Source organism: Sceloporus undulatus, chromosome 5 (genome assembly GCF_019175285.1).
Source record: "Sceloporus undulatus isolate JIND9_A2432 ecotype Alabama chromosome 5, SceUnd_v1.1, whole genome shotgun sequence".
NCBI lineage: Eukaryota > Metazoa > Chordata > Lepidosauria > Squamata > Phrynosomatidae > Sceloporus > Sceloporus undulatus.
The window spans coordinates 183784362-183799875 of NC_056526.1; the positions used below are offsets into that span (position 1 = coordinate 183784362).

Consider the following 15514-nt stretch of genomic DNA (forward strand, 5'->3'; position numbering starts at 1 on the left):
TTAGAATAACCTTGCTCTAGAGCAGTGATGGCGAACCTATGGCACATATGCCAGAGGTGGCACTCAGAGCCCACTCTGTGGCACTTGTGCTGTCGCCCAAGCACAGAGTTTGCTAGAGTTTGTTACTAGAAAGCCAGAGGGACATGGCACTTTGCAATAAATAAGTGGGTTTTTGGTTGCAGTTTGGGCACTCGGCCTCTAAAAGGTTCACCATCACTGCTCTAGAGAGAGAGAGACCGTGGAGTGCTGGTCCACTTGGTTACCACAATAGCATTCACGGAGTGCAAAGTTTACAATGACTGAGACAGATACTTTATACATATTCTGTGAAAAGGAAAATGCATCCAGAAGTGCTGCTAAGGAGGGTTTAAGCTGTGTGGCAACCATATTTCACCATGGGATAACAATCATGATTTACATGGTTTCTTGGTGAAAGCATACCTAATGGGATGATCAACTCCAGCTTGTATTTTCAAGCTCTGTCTAGACCACTGCAGTTTTCCCCCTTTACAAGGCTATCTATAACAGTTCAAAAGGAGAGAAGCAGTGACTGTTACTCAGCTAATATGATTGATCGTTTATATAGAGCATCTTTCAATTTGAAATAGTTTATAGAATACATTATTTGGGATTCTTACTCCTAAAATTCCACCCTGAGGCAGGCTTCCCTTTTGCAGGTGGAGAAGTGAAACTGAAAAATAGGAAGTTGCATTGAACATCCAAACCTGTGTCTCGAAAAAATTATACTTGAATCTGGATGACATGCCTTTTTTCTATCTTTAATTTAGAACCTTGTTCAGAGGAATCCCGTGTATGAATGTTCGTTCATTGCTCTATTTGCTTCCAACCTAATTTAAGATCCATAGCTTGTGGGTGGGGTTTTTGCCAAATCAAATTAAAATTAGATTGTAGCTAGGTAGCTAATTGCTATTTTCACACATTGCACAGGGATTCCAGCTAAACAGTATGTTCTGTGACTAAAGCAGAAGTATTTTCAGACATCTTGTTGGTGTACAGTGAGAAGTGAGATCTCTTACACTGAAAAATAACTGACTTAATGACCTCAGTTTCTTAACAGATTTCAAAAACTTCATTATCAGAAAGCGTACAATAGTAATGGGTATCCTATGAAATGTCCCCTTTTGCTTTTTCTAAATGGAGGTCAAGAGTTATTTCTTAGCATATTTCTATTGCAATATTTGAAAAGTACAGTGATCATCATCTGTTGAATTAACTTGTATTTTCTTCTACTATCTATTTCCTCCCCATCCACCCACCCCAATTCTCCCTATATCATTTGCATGCCCTTTTCTAATCTAGTGAAAAGGATTTGGTGAAACAGGCAAAAACCTTAAATAGTGCAGCAAATAAACTGATTCAGAAGCCCCATTAGGCTTTTAAAAAACAAATTTGCAGCTGGTCACCTCACAACTTTGACATCTCTACTCAATTATGAGGGAAAAGCAAAACGAGATTGGGAATTTAGATGTCAGACCTAAATATTGTCTCCCAAAGTTGGCTTGGAATTTGGTGGATTTTTAAATTTAAAAAAATGTTTCCGTTTGGAGGTAGAAAAAAATTAACCTGTAACTTTCCTTTCTCCTGTTATTTCTTGCTTAAATTTTACTAAACTGCAAGCAGATTGACCACAAAGTACTCCAGAAAATCATACGTAAAATTAGAGATTTATGGCTCTGTTTGTACAGTTTTATGCTTGAAGAGATGTTGGAAAAATGTGAACCTTCCCCAACCCCCATGTTTAATTCATGGAAAACCAAATTAGTTCTCTCTGTTTGCCTTGGCATGAAGTAGATGAAAATATGCGAACAGACAAAGAGGTTAAGAGCAGTTTGATGCCTAGTGAGCCATGATCCTGTAGCATTTTTTGTTCCATTTGATCTCAACCAGAACAAGTACACATCACAGTTTAAGAACTTGCCATTGAAGTGGTATAATCCTTGTAAACCAGATGCCTGCCCAACTTGCACAGTTTTCCACCCGAGATTGATCATAAACACATATACATTGAAAGTGTGTTTGATGCAAGGTGTGCACAGTCATTGACTCAAGGGATATACCAGTTCCCAGGCAGATTGAGTCATATCTTTATTTTGCTCTGTTCCTTACATTTTTCATCCTTCTCCAATTGCATGTGAGTGCAATGACATTATTATTCCACTGTCTCTTCCAGAGGTGTTTTTAAAAAATCTACCTGCCCGTTTATGTCACGGCAACCACATTGTTTTGATATAATGCACTGTGCATGGGTCTAAGACAAATGCAGAGGAGCATTGAGATAGCATAATGCAAATAGTTAAAACCAAAACTGTACCAAAATGTAACTGGAAAAATTTGTGGTGGAGGAAAAAGCCAAATAATAAGCCAATGCCAGCTCTTTTGCATTAAGGGAAAGTAATTCATTCATTCTCTTTAGGTGATATGAAAGCAAAATCTAGTTACTAGCTGTGTTTTAAAATGGTAAACCTCTCTTTATCTTTGCATTGCCTTCTACCTCGGCTTTTTTTTTTTCCTAAAAGAGACAGTGGTTCTTGTTTCCTCAAGAACTTCAATGAAAGGTGTGGGTTGCCTTCTGTTCCAGTTTTAAATTCAAAATTGAGTCATGTATTTTACAAAACAGTTCATTGTTGTTACCTTTTTTTAAAATGAGAGATAAATGGAACTGATAGTGATTTACTGCTGGCCAGTCACTGACACAAAGCAGTTACAACATACGATAACTTGGGTGTTGTTTGAAGTTGCCTTTGCTCTTGTTAATATTTGAATCTAAGTATTTAGTTCAGATAGGGAACTTGCTAAGAATTGTAGTGAAAAGTCAGTTAAAACATACAAAGTTTGGGAAAACGTTTCTGCAACTCAAAACAAAACAGTTTTTCTATTTAGGATGAAATTAGGGGGTCTCTTTCTTGTGGCTGCAAGGGTTCACAGCACTGACCTCTAAACAGGTTTTAGGGTGTAGATAGTTATTTTGAATCCTTGTCAAGATACCCAAATTAGGGTTTGTTCCACTTTTGCAGTTTAGGCTGTCCTTTTTTCTTTTACCTCCTATATAAACAACTTGCTTTGTGTTCTAACAAAATGGAGAGCGGATGGGGAAATGTCAGTAATAAAGATGAGGGTGGGAAAACAATCATTGCCTGATACTAAAATCTTTATCAGTTGTAAACCTATCTTGGACAGAGCAGCAAGATCTTTGTTTTGTTTTTAAATAAGAACTCTGAAGAATTGCACTTTGGTGTGGCACGTTTCTAAACATATCAGTTTGATTTGCAGCCAAGTCTGTTCAGCCAGGGCAGTCATCCTATAAAATCTGATCATGAGATTAAAAAAGGAATTTCCCCCATGTGTTTTAACATTGACATGTTTTTCTGTGACATATAATTTCATACTAGATAGAAATTAAGTATGACTATCAACAAGATGCTGTGTTGATCCTAGAAAATAAAGTTTGGTCATCTGAAACCTCAAATTCTAACTCCAGGAGGGAGGCACAGTAACAATCATAGCAATATCCGACTTGGTCATTTTAATGAAACCATTCCCAAATAAGCTTTGAAATTATAACCTATAATCTTATTTATTTGAAATTTACTTAAAGTCAGTGTTTGGAAAACACATTGACAGCCCTGAGAAAGCAGGATCTTATCAGTGGGCTATGGAAGACCTTGGCTTTAATGGGCAAAGTGGTTCCCTTAGAGTAACTTTTACAAGTGGAAACTGTCCAACTTGTTCTTATCTCCATTTTGAAAAAAATGGTATTGGATCTGGTTGGGGAAGAGGAACTGGAATTTTGCCAGTGGGCTTGGACTGGAGGTTTGACTGCCAGCCAGCATCATTTCCCCTTCTCTTCCCCAGAATTTTGACTTGGATTTCTGTCCCGCAGCCAGCTGTGCACCAAGAACGGCCTAGTGTGAACATACAATCTATGGTATGGATCTCCATGCTTTCCATACACTGAAGAACATTGACATTGGTTTCAAAGAAGTGATTCCCCCACAGCTCTGCATTCTGGGCATTATAGTTAGGGAGGGTTGCATACCCGAGAGAATATTTGAGTCAGTTTCAGTATGGCATTTATTAGCAGACAGGCATGCGTTGATAGCTTCAGATTTTTGCTGAGAGCTTTCCTTTACCTGTCCACTTTCCAGTTAAGCCATTGTGCTGAGTATTTGTCACATGGCTTGTGAATACATGTAACCTGAAATCAATCTCTTTATAGTTAAAGTACTCTCCTACCCCAATCCCCCTTGCAGCTATTCCTCAAGTAGGCTGGGAATCTTCAATACTTATCCATGACTTTGTACTCGATCTGAAGCCCTGTGTGCTTAATGATGTAACAGTTGTGGAAGAGACCAGAAAAATGCACTAATTCCTTAATATAGTAGATATCCCATGATGCAAGTTCCAGTTACTTGTATAAAGCTGCAGTGTAACGTAAAATTTAAAAACCCTTACCAATACTGTGTACCTGAGATTTGCTTTGACTATGGATAAAAGTGATGTTTTATGTTTATCATCTAATGACTGTAAACTGTAGTAATAGAAAAATAAAAAAATCGAAAGTAGAAGCTTCTTCTGCCTGGTTCACCTACAGTTTGGTTTTTCTTTAGATATTTTTGTCCTTTGTCACTTCCTTTCCCAACATATTTCCCTTCCATCTTTCATTGAGCTTGGTTTGGTTTTTTTTTTTTTTAATTTATTGTTTAAACTCAGTCTTCCTCCCCACTATGGCTTTTGTTTTTTATCACAAGTTCATGTGGCTCAAATCCAGATTGCAACAGACAGAGAAAGAGCGTCAGTCTCTGGAGGAGGACAATCGGCTATTCAAGCAGGAGTTTGGGGATAAGATCAACAGCCTTCAGCTGGAGGTGGAACAGCTCATCAAGCAGCGGTGAAGAGAACATTGTGTTTTGTGGGATATATTGTGTGGGTTATTCCCTGATCAGTGGAGCATTTTTACATATTTTTCCAGGGTTCTTTGCATGCGGTTGCAGTTTTTAACGTTACAAAAATTACATTCTTCTTTGTCTGAGTCCATATGCCACCTGCTCTTATGAATGGCCATCTTTCCAGGTCTGTGGGTAGAATCCTCTAGAGAGCAATGGAGTTTAAGAATTCTTTTCCATCCTCAACAGTGGCCTGTGTGCCTCTGATCCACTTTGCTGGTCGCCTGTATATCTAGGTCAAAACTACAGCTAAATACAGTGAAACAGTGGTCATATAAATAGGTCTATAATATGTTGTGTGTGTATTAAGTCATTCCTTAATTTGCATAGTGCCCATGCATGGCTCATCTTGGTCCTCTGTCTGCCCACATAGCAGATGACCTACTAGATTGGGAAGTCATTGGCTGCATGTCGACCTTGTAGGGAAAGTGATGTTGAGGTGAAGGTACTTCTTTGTTCAGTAGAACCTGTAGCCGAATGCTGGCTCACAGTCTCTGTGATACACAACATACTATTTATAGGTACTCTGTGATACACAACTATTTATACATGTTGAGCATATTGTGCAGCACATTATTATTATTTTTTAAATAGCCAAGCAGCTAAGGCAAAGATACTCCTGAGAGGGTTTCTCTTCTCTACAATCTAGACTAATTGGCAAAGAATCTCTGTTAGAATTTTGGGAAACATCTAGGTTTTCAGAAAGGGATTTTGACAGGATGACCTGTTTCTACTATTTCTGCACAAGCATTGCGATGTTTCTGTGCTCCTTTGTCATAAATTAGCACCTATCTGATTGAGGAAACTTTTATTGGAGACCTGTGACCTGGAGGTAGTGCACTTGCAGCATGTGTTCTTTCTTCAGTAAAAGTACTGTTTATTGGGAAGGCTAATTTTTAAAAGAATCAGTAGTAATAATGGGATTGTTTTTTTTTCTTTCAGTAGCTTTTATTGGGTGTCAGTAGATTAAAGTTTATTTTACTAACATGTTTTCTATCTCTGCTGTTACTTCAGGGGTCAGCTTGAACTAGAATTGAAACGGGAAAGAGACAGATGGTCACATTCACGCCACAGAATTCAAGAAAATAAAAGCTTGCACATCCAAAGCAAAGGATTCCAAAAGGCTGGATCACAAATAGTAATGTTTTTTTCTGTTTTTCCCCTCTTTGTTCACCTGTGGTTTAATTTTCATTTCATGTTTAACCCAGGCTGCTGTAATTTGCTTGTGCTTCTCACCAGTCTTATGAGAATTTGGCTATAGCTGAAGCAAACTACAGTACAGTAGTTTCAGGGCTAATTCAGAAATGGTAAATGTCTTGAATGTGGGATTTTCTTAGGGACTGAAGGCAACAGATCCTGACTGTTTTTGCAGAGAATACCAGATGATGATGGTGGTTGTTGTTGTTGTTAGTAAATTCCTTTTATATGCCACTTTTCTCCCGGAAAAGGACCCAGGGTGAGTCACAGGTTTAAAAAATAGTTAAGAGGTTTACAATAAAAAAATTGAAAACAAGATCCCATAGGCTACATTTCAGAGAAAGGCAAACCATTCTGAATATTCTGAATTCTCCGAAGATGCCAGCCACAGATGCTGGCGAAACATCAGGAAAATTTTTTTCTAAAACATGGCCACATAGCCCGAAAAACCCACAAAAAACTATGGATGCCGGCCATGAAAGCCTTCGACTTCACATTCTGAATATTCCTTGCCTATGAAATCAGTCTGAAATACATGGGGTCTCCATAAATCAACAAGTGACTGAGGCAAGTTATATCCTGGTTGGATTACTATAATGTGTTCTCTGTGGGACTACCTTTGAAGAGTGTTTCGAAACTTCAGTTGGTCTACAGATTGTTAACTGTGGTTGGCTATAGGGAGAACACAACAGCCTTGTTGCAACAGTTTGAATGGCTGCAGGTATATTTCCACAAACAATTCAAAGTGCTGGTGATGACTTATAAAACCCTATACAGTTCAGGTTGCCTGAAGGACTGTATATGTTCTGGGATGGTCATTCTGTTTGTCCTACCACCCTCACAGGCACACAGGAGAGGTTCTGTTTAGTCCCAGGTTCTGGATTTCCCTTTTCAGAGGTTAAACTGGGACCCTCCTTCCTGTTCTTTTTTTAGGCAGATGTAGACCTTTTTGTTTCAGCAGTTCTTTGAAGGCTGACTACTTGGAGGAAAAGGGTGTTTCATTGGTTACGTTTATATTTTTCTTTTTAATGGTTTGCTTTTAACTGCTTTTATCTGCTTAACTGGTGATGCAGTAGTGAAATGCCTGTACTCCAGCCACTCACTAACAAACACAAAGTTGTGAGTTCAGTACCAGCCTGAGGCTCTGGATGGACTCAGCCTGGCATCTTTCTAAGGTTGCTAAAATGAGTCCCCAGCTTATTGGGGGCAGTTAGCTTACACAGTATAAACCGCATAGGGAGTGCTTAAGTGCACTGGTAAGCGATATAGAAATGTACTTGCTATTGCTATTACTTTCAATTGTATTGACAGTTTAAATAGATTTTAAACTTTTGTATGATACAAAAAATTCTTTCTACAGTAGGCCCTGCACATTTGCTGGGGTTAGGGGCACAGGACTGCCATGAAAGTGGAAAAACTGCAAATAAAAAAACCCACTACTATTTAAACCTTAAAGAACACTTCTCTGGGAATCTCTCCTCCAGAAGAACTCTGTGGTCAGCATCTTTCAGAATTTGACCATATAGTCATGCTGGAGGACCTACAAATTCCCAGAAAAGTGTTTTCTCTAGGAATCTCTAGGTCCTCCAGTGTAACTCTATGGTCAACTTCCAGCAGTGTTTCTCTGGAGGACCTAGTGATTTCTCAAGAGAACATATTAATCAAATCTGCAAATAACAAAAGTCAAAGCTGCAAATGTGGAGGGCCTTCTGTACCTGTTTTGACTCCAGTAACTTGTCTTGGATCCCAGACTGGGAATAGGCACAATATAAATAAACACAACAACAACTGTTGAATGGGTTTTTAAATCCCATTGATTCAATAGGTCTACTGTGGTTGGGATTATCAATAGGATTCAGGTATATATTGTTTCCTTTTAAAGGAAACATTGTGTTTTTCAGATGTCTTTGTACAGGGTAGTGCATACACTTGGTAATTCCAGCCATCAGTATTTCATTGTGATTTTTTTCCTGATCTTTGGTTCTTCCCTAATTAGTAGGTACTGTAGTCCCATGGCAGCCATAAGCTTTAAAGTGTTCTTGGGATTTTTACTATTAACAAAAAACTATGTGTGCTGTAAGGAAGAAGATTATTTAGGTTGTTACATATGTAAAATAAGCACAAAATATTGTGGTGGATGCCGCTTCTTCATTAATTTCTAAATATCTTTGTATTTTCATAGGCTGCAGGAAACAGGTTAATGGAAGGAGATTCTGAAAGGAGAATACCAGGAAAAGATGAGAAAACAGTTCACCCAAACAAGTATGGACTGATAAAAATTAAATTAATTTTTTTTAAAGATCTCAATTAATTATAAAATGTGAGTGGTTATTACATAGGGAGTGATTTTATAGTCAGAAGATGACATCTTGAATCATCGTTGTGTCTGCATTCACAGAAATGCAGGGAACCATCTAATTAATAAATAATAATTGTAAGACGCTCTGATAGCCTTTAGGGCTGAAGGGTGGGGTATAAATACCATGAATGAATGAAAGAATTAATGAATAATTCACCTCTCAAGTATGATGTGGGACTTCCTTGTAAGGGTCTAAATACTTCTAAGGATGGCATATTTCCATGCTGTTTTTACCATGTGTTCCATCTACGGATTCGTAAGCTGTCTGATGTGGGGGGAAGTGATCTTCCTTGTTAACTTAAATCTGTTATGTCCTGGATGCTTTTTATTTGAAATACGAGGGGGCTTGTTGCCTACTAGAGCAAATATGAACTTTAAGGTTTTTACTTACAACATTATAGATACTGTATGCCCTTTGATGAAAGGTTGGCTGTAGGACATGGGCAGTCAAACCCTGTATATGCTTGAGTTATGTGGGTACAACAAATTGGTCTGGAAACATAATACTGTTATGTGAAATCAGAATATATTTGATAGGCAAGGTCCAAAACACACTGCAGAAATAATCCAGATTGACACCACTTTAACTGCCCTGGCTCATTGCTAGGGAATTCTGGGAACTGTAGCTTTGTGAGATATTTAGCCTTCTCTGTCAGAGAGCTTTGGAGCCTCAACAAACTACAATTCCCAGGATTTCCTAGCACTGAGCCAGAACAATTAAAGCGGTCTCAACTGGATTATTTTTGCAATGTGTTTTGGACCCAGTTTGTACTGGTTAATATAATCTGGTGAAATGTTATGCTAAACTAATACTTTTGTTTCTTTTCCAGGGTACTTCATGGACTGCAAGAAGAGCATGTAAGTAATTTAGTTTAATGTATTAAATGTAATGTAATCTATTCATGTATTTAATGAACAGTTTTATGTAAGTTTCAGATACATTTCGTATTTTTCTTTGCTAAGAGTTGAGTACCTTGAAAGTAAGCAAGGGCAAGGTGCTTCTACTGGTAACGAAGCTGGTATTTCAAAATGGTGAAACATATTTTCTTGTGTAAAAGCATTGAAAAATTATCACAATTGTAACTAATTTGCCCCATCACTTATACTCAAAAAGTCAAACCATCATTCTTACAAAACAGTTCTAAGAGGTTAGACTTAGGCCTGTTACAGACAGCCAAAATAAAGCTGCTTCGAGTCACAGTGGAGATATGGTGTTTCAATGATGCATGCGTCCTAAGAGTCCAGAAGCCACACCAAAGCCACGTTCCAGTCCTTAGGGCTGGAGCATGGCTTTGGTGTGACTTCTGGACTCTTAGGACGCATGCATCATTGAAACACCATATCTCCACTGTGACTCGAAGCAGCTTTATTTTGGCTGTCTGTAACAGGCCCTAGGCACAAACACAGTTCATTCATCGTATTAAAGGAGTTCTGCATTTTGGGTTGTTTCGTTTTTTTTTGTTTTTCTAAATTTTCCATACTGTAAGCCAATGTTTACAACCATAATATAGTTATCCTCCCAGTTAATGTGTTATGTATATACCTCAACACAAAACCTATTTACCATTTGTTATGAACCCTTAACTGATAACCAATGCCTTTAAGTACACTTTTGATACTGAATAATGGTGTGACCATCCCCAACATTTTTGAATATTAGAATTTTAAAGTCCATCAAAATTCAAATGATAGTTTAATCTTTAGTGACAGAGCTTGATCCAAACTATTTTGTAGATCAGGTTCATGTAAGTTGCCCAAAATTTAGAATGAACTCCTTTGAGCCTTCCCATTAATACAGACACTTCTTTCTTTCTTCTCTCATTTCTTAATCATGCCCCTATTAAGCATTTTAATTTGCTTTGCGCCTTGAGAGAAGTGATTTATCAGTATTTCAGTAACTGTTTTGGCAATTCTGAAGAGCATAAACAGCTGTTCACTCAAAGGCCCTCTTACAGAGTATGCTTTTGCTTGAGCCAAACTCAGATCTCTGTTCTAGAGAGAGGCTGCCCAAATGAGTGAGTCTTGACTGAGAGTGATTTGAGAACTTTCTCTATTTCATGATACTGTGTATCTAATGTAGGAAATAATAGAAACTCACCTTACAGAGTTTTTGGGATGGGGGCTCCAGATGTTGATGGATTCTGGTTCCCTTATACTTTTGCTAGTAGCAATGTGGTGTAGTGGTTTGAGCATTGGACTAGGACTCAGGAGACCAAGGTTTGAATCCCTGCTTTGCCGTGAAATCCACTGGGGAAGATGCCAGCCACAGATGCTGGCGAAACGTCAGGAATAAACTCTTCTAGAACATGGCCACACAGCCTGAAAAGCCCACCAAAAACTATGGATGCCGGCCATGAAAGTCTTTGACTTCCCACTGGGTGACCCTGAGCAAGTCACACTTTCTCAGCCTCAGAGGATGGCAATACAAACCTCTCTGAAGAAACTTGCCAGGAAAACTGTGATAGGTTCGCCTTAGGGTCTCTATAAATCAGAAACAACTTGAAGGCACACTGCACACACACTGGTTCATGTGGGTTGATGAGTGCTGAATCCCAAAACATTTGGAGGGCCCACAGATTTCCCAGCCCTGCACTGATGTTGGCAAAGTGCTTTGAACGTTTAAAAGCAATATCCAGAGATTGAATATTACTAATTTATTTTGAGTTTTGTTTAAAGTTTCTAAGCATAATTCAAAAGGACAAGCATAAAGATTTAGCAAATTGCCTCCCTGGAAGACAAGATGGCAAAACTGAGACTGTTGTACTTTGGTCACAACATAAGAAGGCATGACTCGCTCGAAAAGACAGTAATAGTAGGAAAGGTGGGGGGCAGTAGAGAAAGAGGTAGACCACACACCAGATGTACTCAAACAAGTAGCCATGGACTTAAGCCTGCAATACCTGAGCAGAGCAGTTGAGGACAGAGAGACTTGGAGGTGTCTCATTCATGGGGTCAATATGAGTCGAAGTCGACTCAAACGCAGTTAACAATTGAAATCAGAAAGTTGGTCAGAAGATTTTGCAGTCTTAATGGTGTGATAAAATGAGATTGTGTTTTTCATGTTCTAGGAGCAAACTCTTGGCCCTGGAAAGTCAGAACTCTGCCAGCTATGTCAAGAAGAAAGCACTCGGAGCAAAAGAAAGGTAAATAGGAATCAAGAAGTAGCTAAGCTCACTTGCAGCCTACTTCTTTTCCATACGCTGCAGTTGAAGCATCTATTTGTATATTGTATTTTGGGGATGGAAAAGCAGAATTACTTGTTTTCTTTCCCACTGTTGCTTGGACTCTCAGGATCTAGTCTATAGGGGCTCTTTATGAAGGACTGAGGTCCAAAACACACTGCAGAAATAATCCAGTTTGGGACTGCTTTAACTGCTCTGGCTCAGTGCTAAGGAATTCTGTTTTGTGAGACACTTAGCTTTCTCAGAGAGGTCTGCTGCCACAATAAACTACAATTCTCAGGATTTCTGAGCATTGAGCCATGGCAGTTAAAGCGATCTCAAACTGGATTATTTCTGCAGTGTGTTTTGGACCTGAGAAGCTGTTGTTACCCAATGTGAGCCTAAAATTAGTTTACACATTGTAAATCACTTAGGGAGCGCTGGTGCACTGATAAGCGGTTTAGAAATGTACTTGCTATTGCTATTGCTAAAAGGAGAACAGGCTGTTAAAAGGAGCTCTGGTGGCACAGTGGTTAAATGCCTGTACCGCAGCCACTCACTCAAAACCATAAGGTTGCGAGTGCAATACTAGCCAGGGTTCAAGCTTGATTCAGGCTTGCATCCTTCCAAGGAGGTCGCTAAAATGAGTACCCAGATTGTTGGGGGCAATTAGCTTAGACACTGCTAGTTCGGTATGAAGCGGTATAGAAATGAAGCTGTTTGTTTAACCCTGAATGAGAAAACCCAAGATTTCAAACATTTTTGGTATTCCCCTCCTCTGCCTTGGCACTGTTGTGGAGGTATGCAGTTCTAGTTCTACTTTCTAGACATATGATTTTCTTAGGCTGGTGGGGGGGGGGGGGAATAAGGAGAAAACCTACAACTGAAGCACTAGGAGAAATATTTCCCTTTATCTGGTACAAAGAATAAGCTTTGTGTTGAGGTGAATTAAGGTGCCTTTTGTTCTTCTTCTTTCCCCCAATTCAGAATATTTGCAGGAACTGCAGTGGAGTCTTCTGTGAAGATTGTTCAGCCAATGAACTTCCCCTTCCCTCCAGCATCAACCCAGAGCGTGTCTGCAACCTATGCCACAAGCATTTGATACAGCAATATTCTGCAAGCCCCTCGTAGGATTTCCAGTGGATGTGGATAGCAGTTCCGCCAAACACAATTTGCTTCAACCAGCTTGCTCCATTTCTGAATCACTGCAACTTCCAATTATAGATGGAGCTGTTTTAAAAAGAGGACACCTGTACATGCTCTTACAGGTTGAGAGCCTGGAAATGAATGCATTGACAATCAGTTTTAACTGTAAACACTAGGCTCCTAGGTGTCTGCTCCCAGAAAATGTACACACCGTGTTTGCTAAGGCTTGTGAAGGTCCTTGCTCTGACATACTGAATTAGGGGGAAGTGTGGTATGCCTAAAATGTTATGCAAACTGGAAATATTTATATATTAATTTGAAAGGTAGGTAGCCAGCAGCTGTCATTGCTCTCAACAGGAGACTTAGCGCAACCTGAGCATGTGTGTTTCTGACAGAAAACAAGACTCTCTCAAGGTCACTCCTTTCCTTTTCCTAGCAACCCAGTGGTGCATAGCGCATGGCTCCTACTTGTATCTGTCAGGCATAATGAGCAAACCAGGTCTAACCCACAAGCCTCCGCTGTCTCCACTTCTTTACAGTCACTGATTCACACACCCCCCCCCATCTAACTTCCTAAATATTTTCTGCTTTTCCAGGAGACTTGTGCAATCTGTAATTTAAACACATGCTCTGAATAACCTTAATTCTCCAAAGGAATCGTATGGAGCATGCTACCTGTATTTGATAGACTAAAGCAGGGTTGGGCAACTTGCCCTCTATAGGTTGTTGGATTGCATCTCCCGTCAGCCTTCATCACTCAGCATGCTGGCTACAGCTGATAGGAGTTGTAGTCTAATACCTCACATTATTTTTATAATAAGTGCAATAGCAGTATAAACATTCAAAGATCTTCACAAATTTCAGGTTTGTGTGAAAACAAAATAAAAGTAATTCCCTAAAGAAATGACCCAAATACTGTAGATTTTTTGGCCTGTTTTTCAGTTTTCTTCAGGTTTCTGCTTTATATATGCTGCTTCATTAAAAAAAACTCATCCATTTTTTTGAAGGAGAATGCACACTGTCTAAAATGAACAACATTGCACTCCTTTTCTACCCTCTGAAACTGGCAAAAGCCAGTAGAATTTGTTTAAAAACCTCAGTATCCTGAACTTCCTTCCGATTGAAGTTTTCTGACATCTGTTTCTGCAGACCATGCAAAGAGGCAGCAACTGATTGTAAACAGTTTGAACCAAAAGAGAGGAATTTGAATCCTGGATATTTAAATAAATACAATTTTCAGAATTGTTCATTTAGGAATGTGAATGGTATTAGTGTTCTGTTGTGTGTAAATGTTGACTGGTATATACTATACAGTGGTGCCCCGGGATACGAAATGATCGCGTTACGAAATTTCCGGGGTACGAAAAAGTTAGATTGGAAAAAACTGTTCCGGGTTACGATATTTTTTTCGGGTTACGAAATTTATTTCGGCGCGAAATTCAAATGCAAAGCGCGGCTAGCGGCTTTCCAGCGCTAACAGAAAGCCTTTTCCGGTTGCGAAATTATCGGGTTACGAACGGAACGGCGGAACGAATTAATTTCGTAACCCGAGGTAGCACTGTAGTACTGACACTGTACCTATACAGAGATGCGGGGGCAGTATGCTATAGAATATATACTGATAATGCAAGGGAGAAATTACTCTGCAAAGGGTCCCTTAAAAGGAGTCTTGCTCCTTCAGAATGTTTCACCCTCTTGGCCAACAGGACTATCTTTATTAACCCACACAATGCACTTTTTAGGAGGCTGTCTACTTAAAACTGGAAATTAAATCAAAACTGCAGAATCTGAATCTACACAAAAACTGTTGTACATTTTCCCTTATTTCTTCTTCAAAAGAAGATTAGGTTAACACTGAAGCCATGTTGCAATTATTATTCAGAACAGGTTTTTTGTGGGGAGAGGGGGAGCATTTGGCTTACTCCTGATTTGGAAGCTTAGCATGCACACTCAGGATAACCCTTAGTACAAATTAGAGCAAACATTTTTCTTTTGTGGATAATAAGTTCTAACTTTTTAAAAAGTTTTCTAAACATATTACATTGGAGAATCTGTATGGATATGAATGGAAAGGGGGGTGGGGTTGCACTGCCAGATAAAGAATATTACACAGTAAGTAACTTACATATGCAGGAAAGACAACCTGGACAAGATATCTTCCTTTGGAATTGATGTGGAACCATATTAATATTCTCTAACGCTAATTCCCAAGAAATTTCCCTGCTAAGCCCTGTTCTCTTTCTATATTGTGTAGTTTTAATGCTCCTTAGGGCATTCTTACAAACATAGATGACTGTCAATACCGAACTGACAATCCTAGTCCTCCCAGATGAGATCAATTAGACTGGGGAGCACTTTAACATACAAATTGCCCATGTATAAGTATTTCATTTTATTTTTAAAAGTTCACCTTTTTAATATATGAGTGTGGGATATATTTCTTCCATATGCACAGCATGACATGTAGAAAGCTGGGTCAAATGGCTTCCTGTATATGTACTATAGTTACAGACCAGTGGACCATGGGGATGTAGGGTGGGTCTTGGTTCAATAGTACATTTCTGAAAACTAGGCTTAAACCTTTTTACTGCAGCAGATTCCTATCAGATCAAGAACTTTTAGCTTAAAACAAACAGTTTTTACTCCTAGAGTCAAAACATGTTCAGTTTATAATTACATGGTAAAAA

General features: G+C 39.0%; 1 protein-coding gene across 9 annotated transcripts in view; it reads left to right on the top strand.

Annotated features, from left to right (window-relative positions):
* Positions 1-14084, top strand: part of RUFY3 (RUN and FYVE domain containing 3) — a 62230-nt gene extending 48146 nt beyond the window's left edge. For 5 of the 9 annotated variants that reach the window (XM_042470259.1, XM_042470260.1, XM_042470262.1 and 2 more), the window contains 6 exons: positions 4790-4909; positions 5979-6102; positions 8344-8423; positions 9351-9378; positions 11589-11663; positions 12669-14084. In XM_042470259.1, the coding sequence (XP_042326193.1) occupies positions 4790-4909; positions 5979-6102; positions 8344-8423; positions 9351-9378; positions 11589-11663; positions 12669-12812 (571 nt within the window). In that variant the 3' untranslated portion in view covers positions 12813-14084. The other 4 variants (XM_042470265.1, XM_042470266.1, XM_042470261.1 and 1 more) reach the window with 3 other exon arrangements.
* The last annotated feature ends 1430 nt before the right edge of the window (positions 14085-15514 follow it).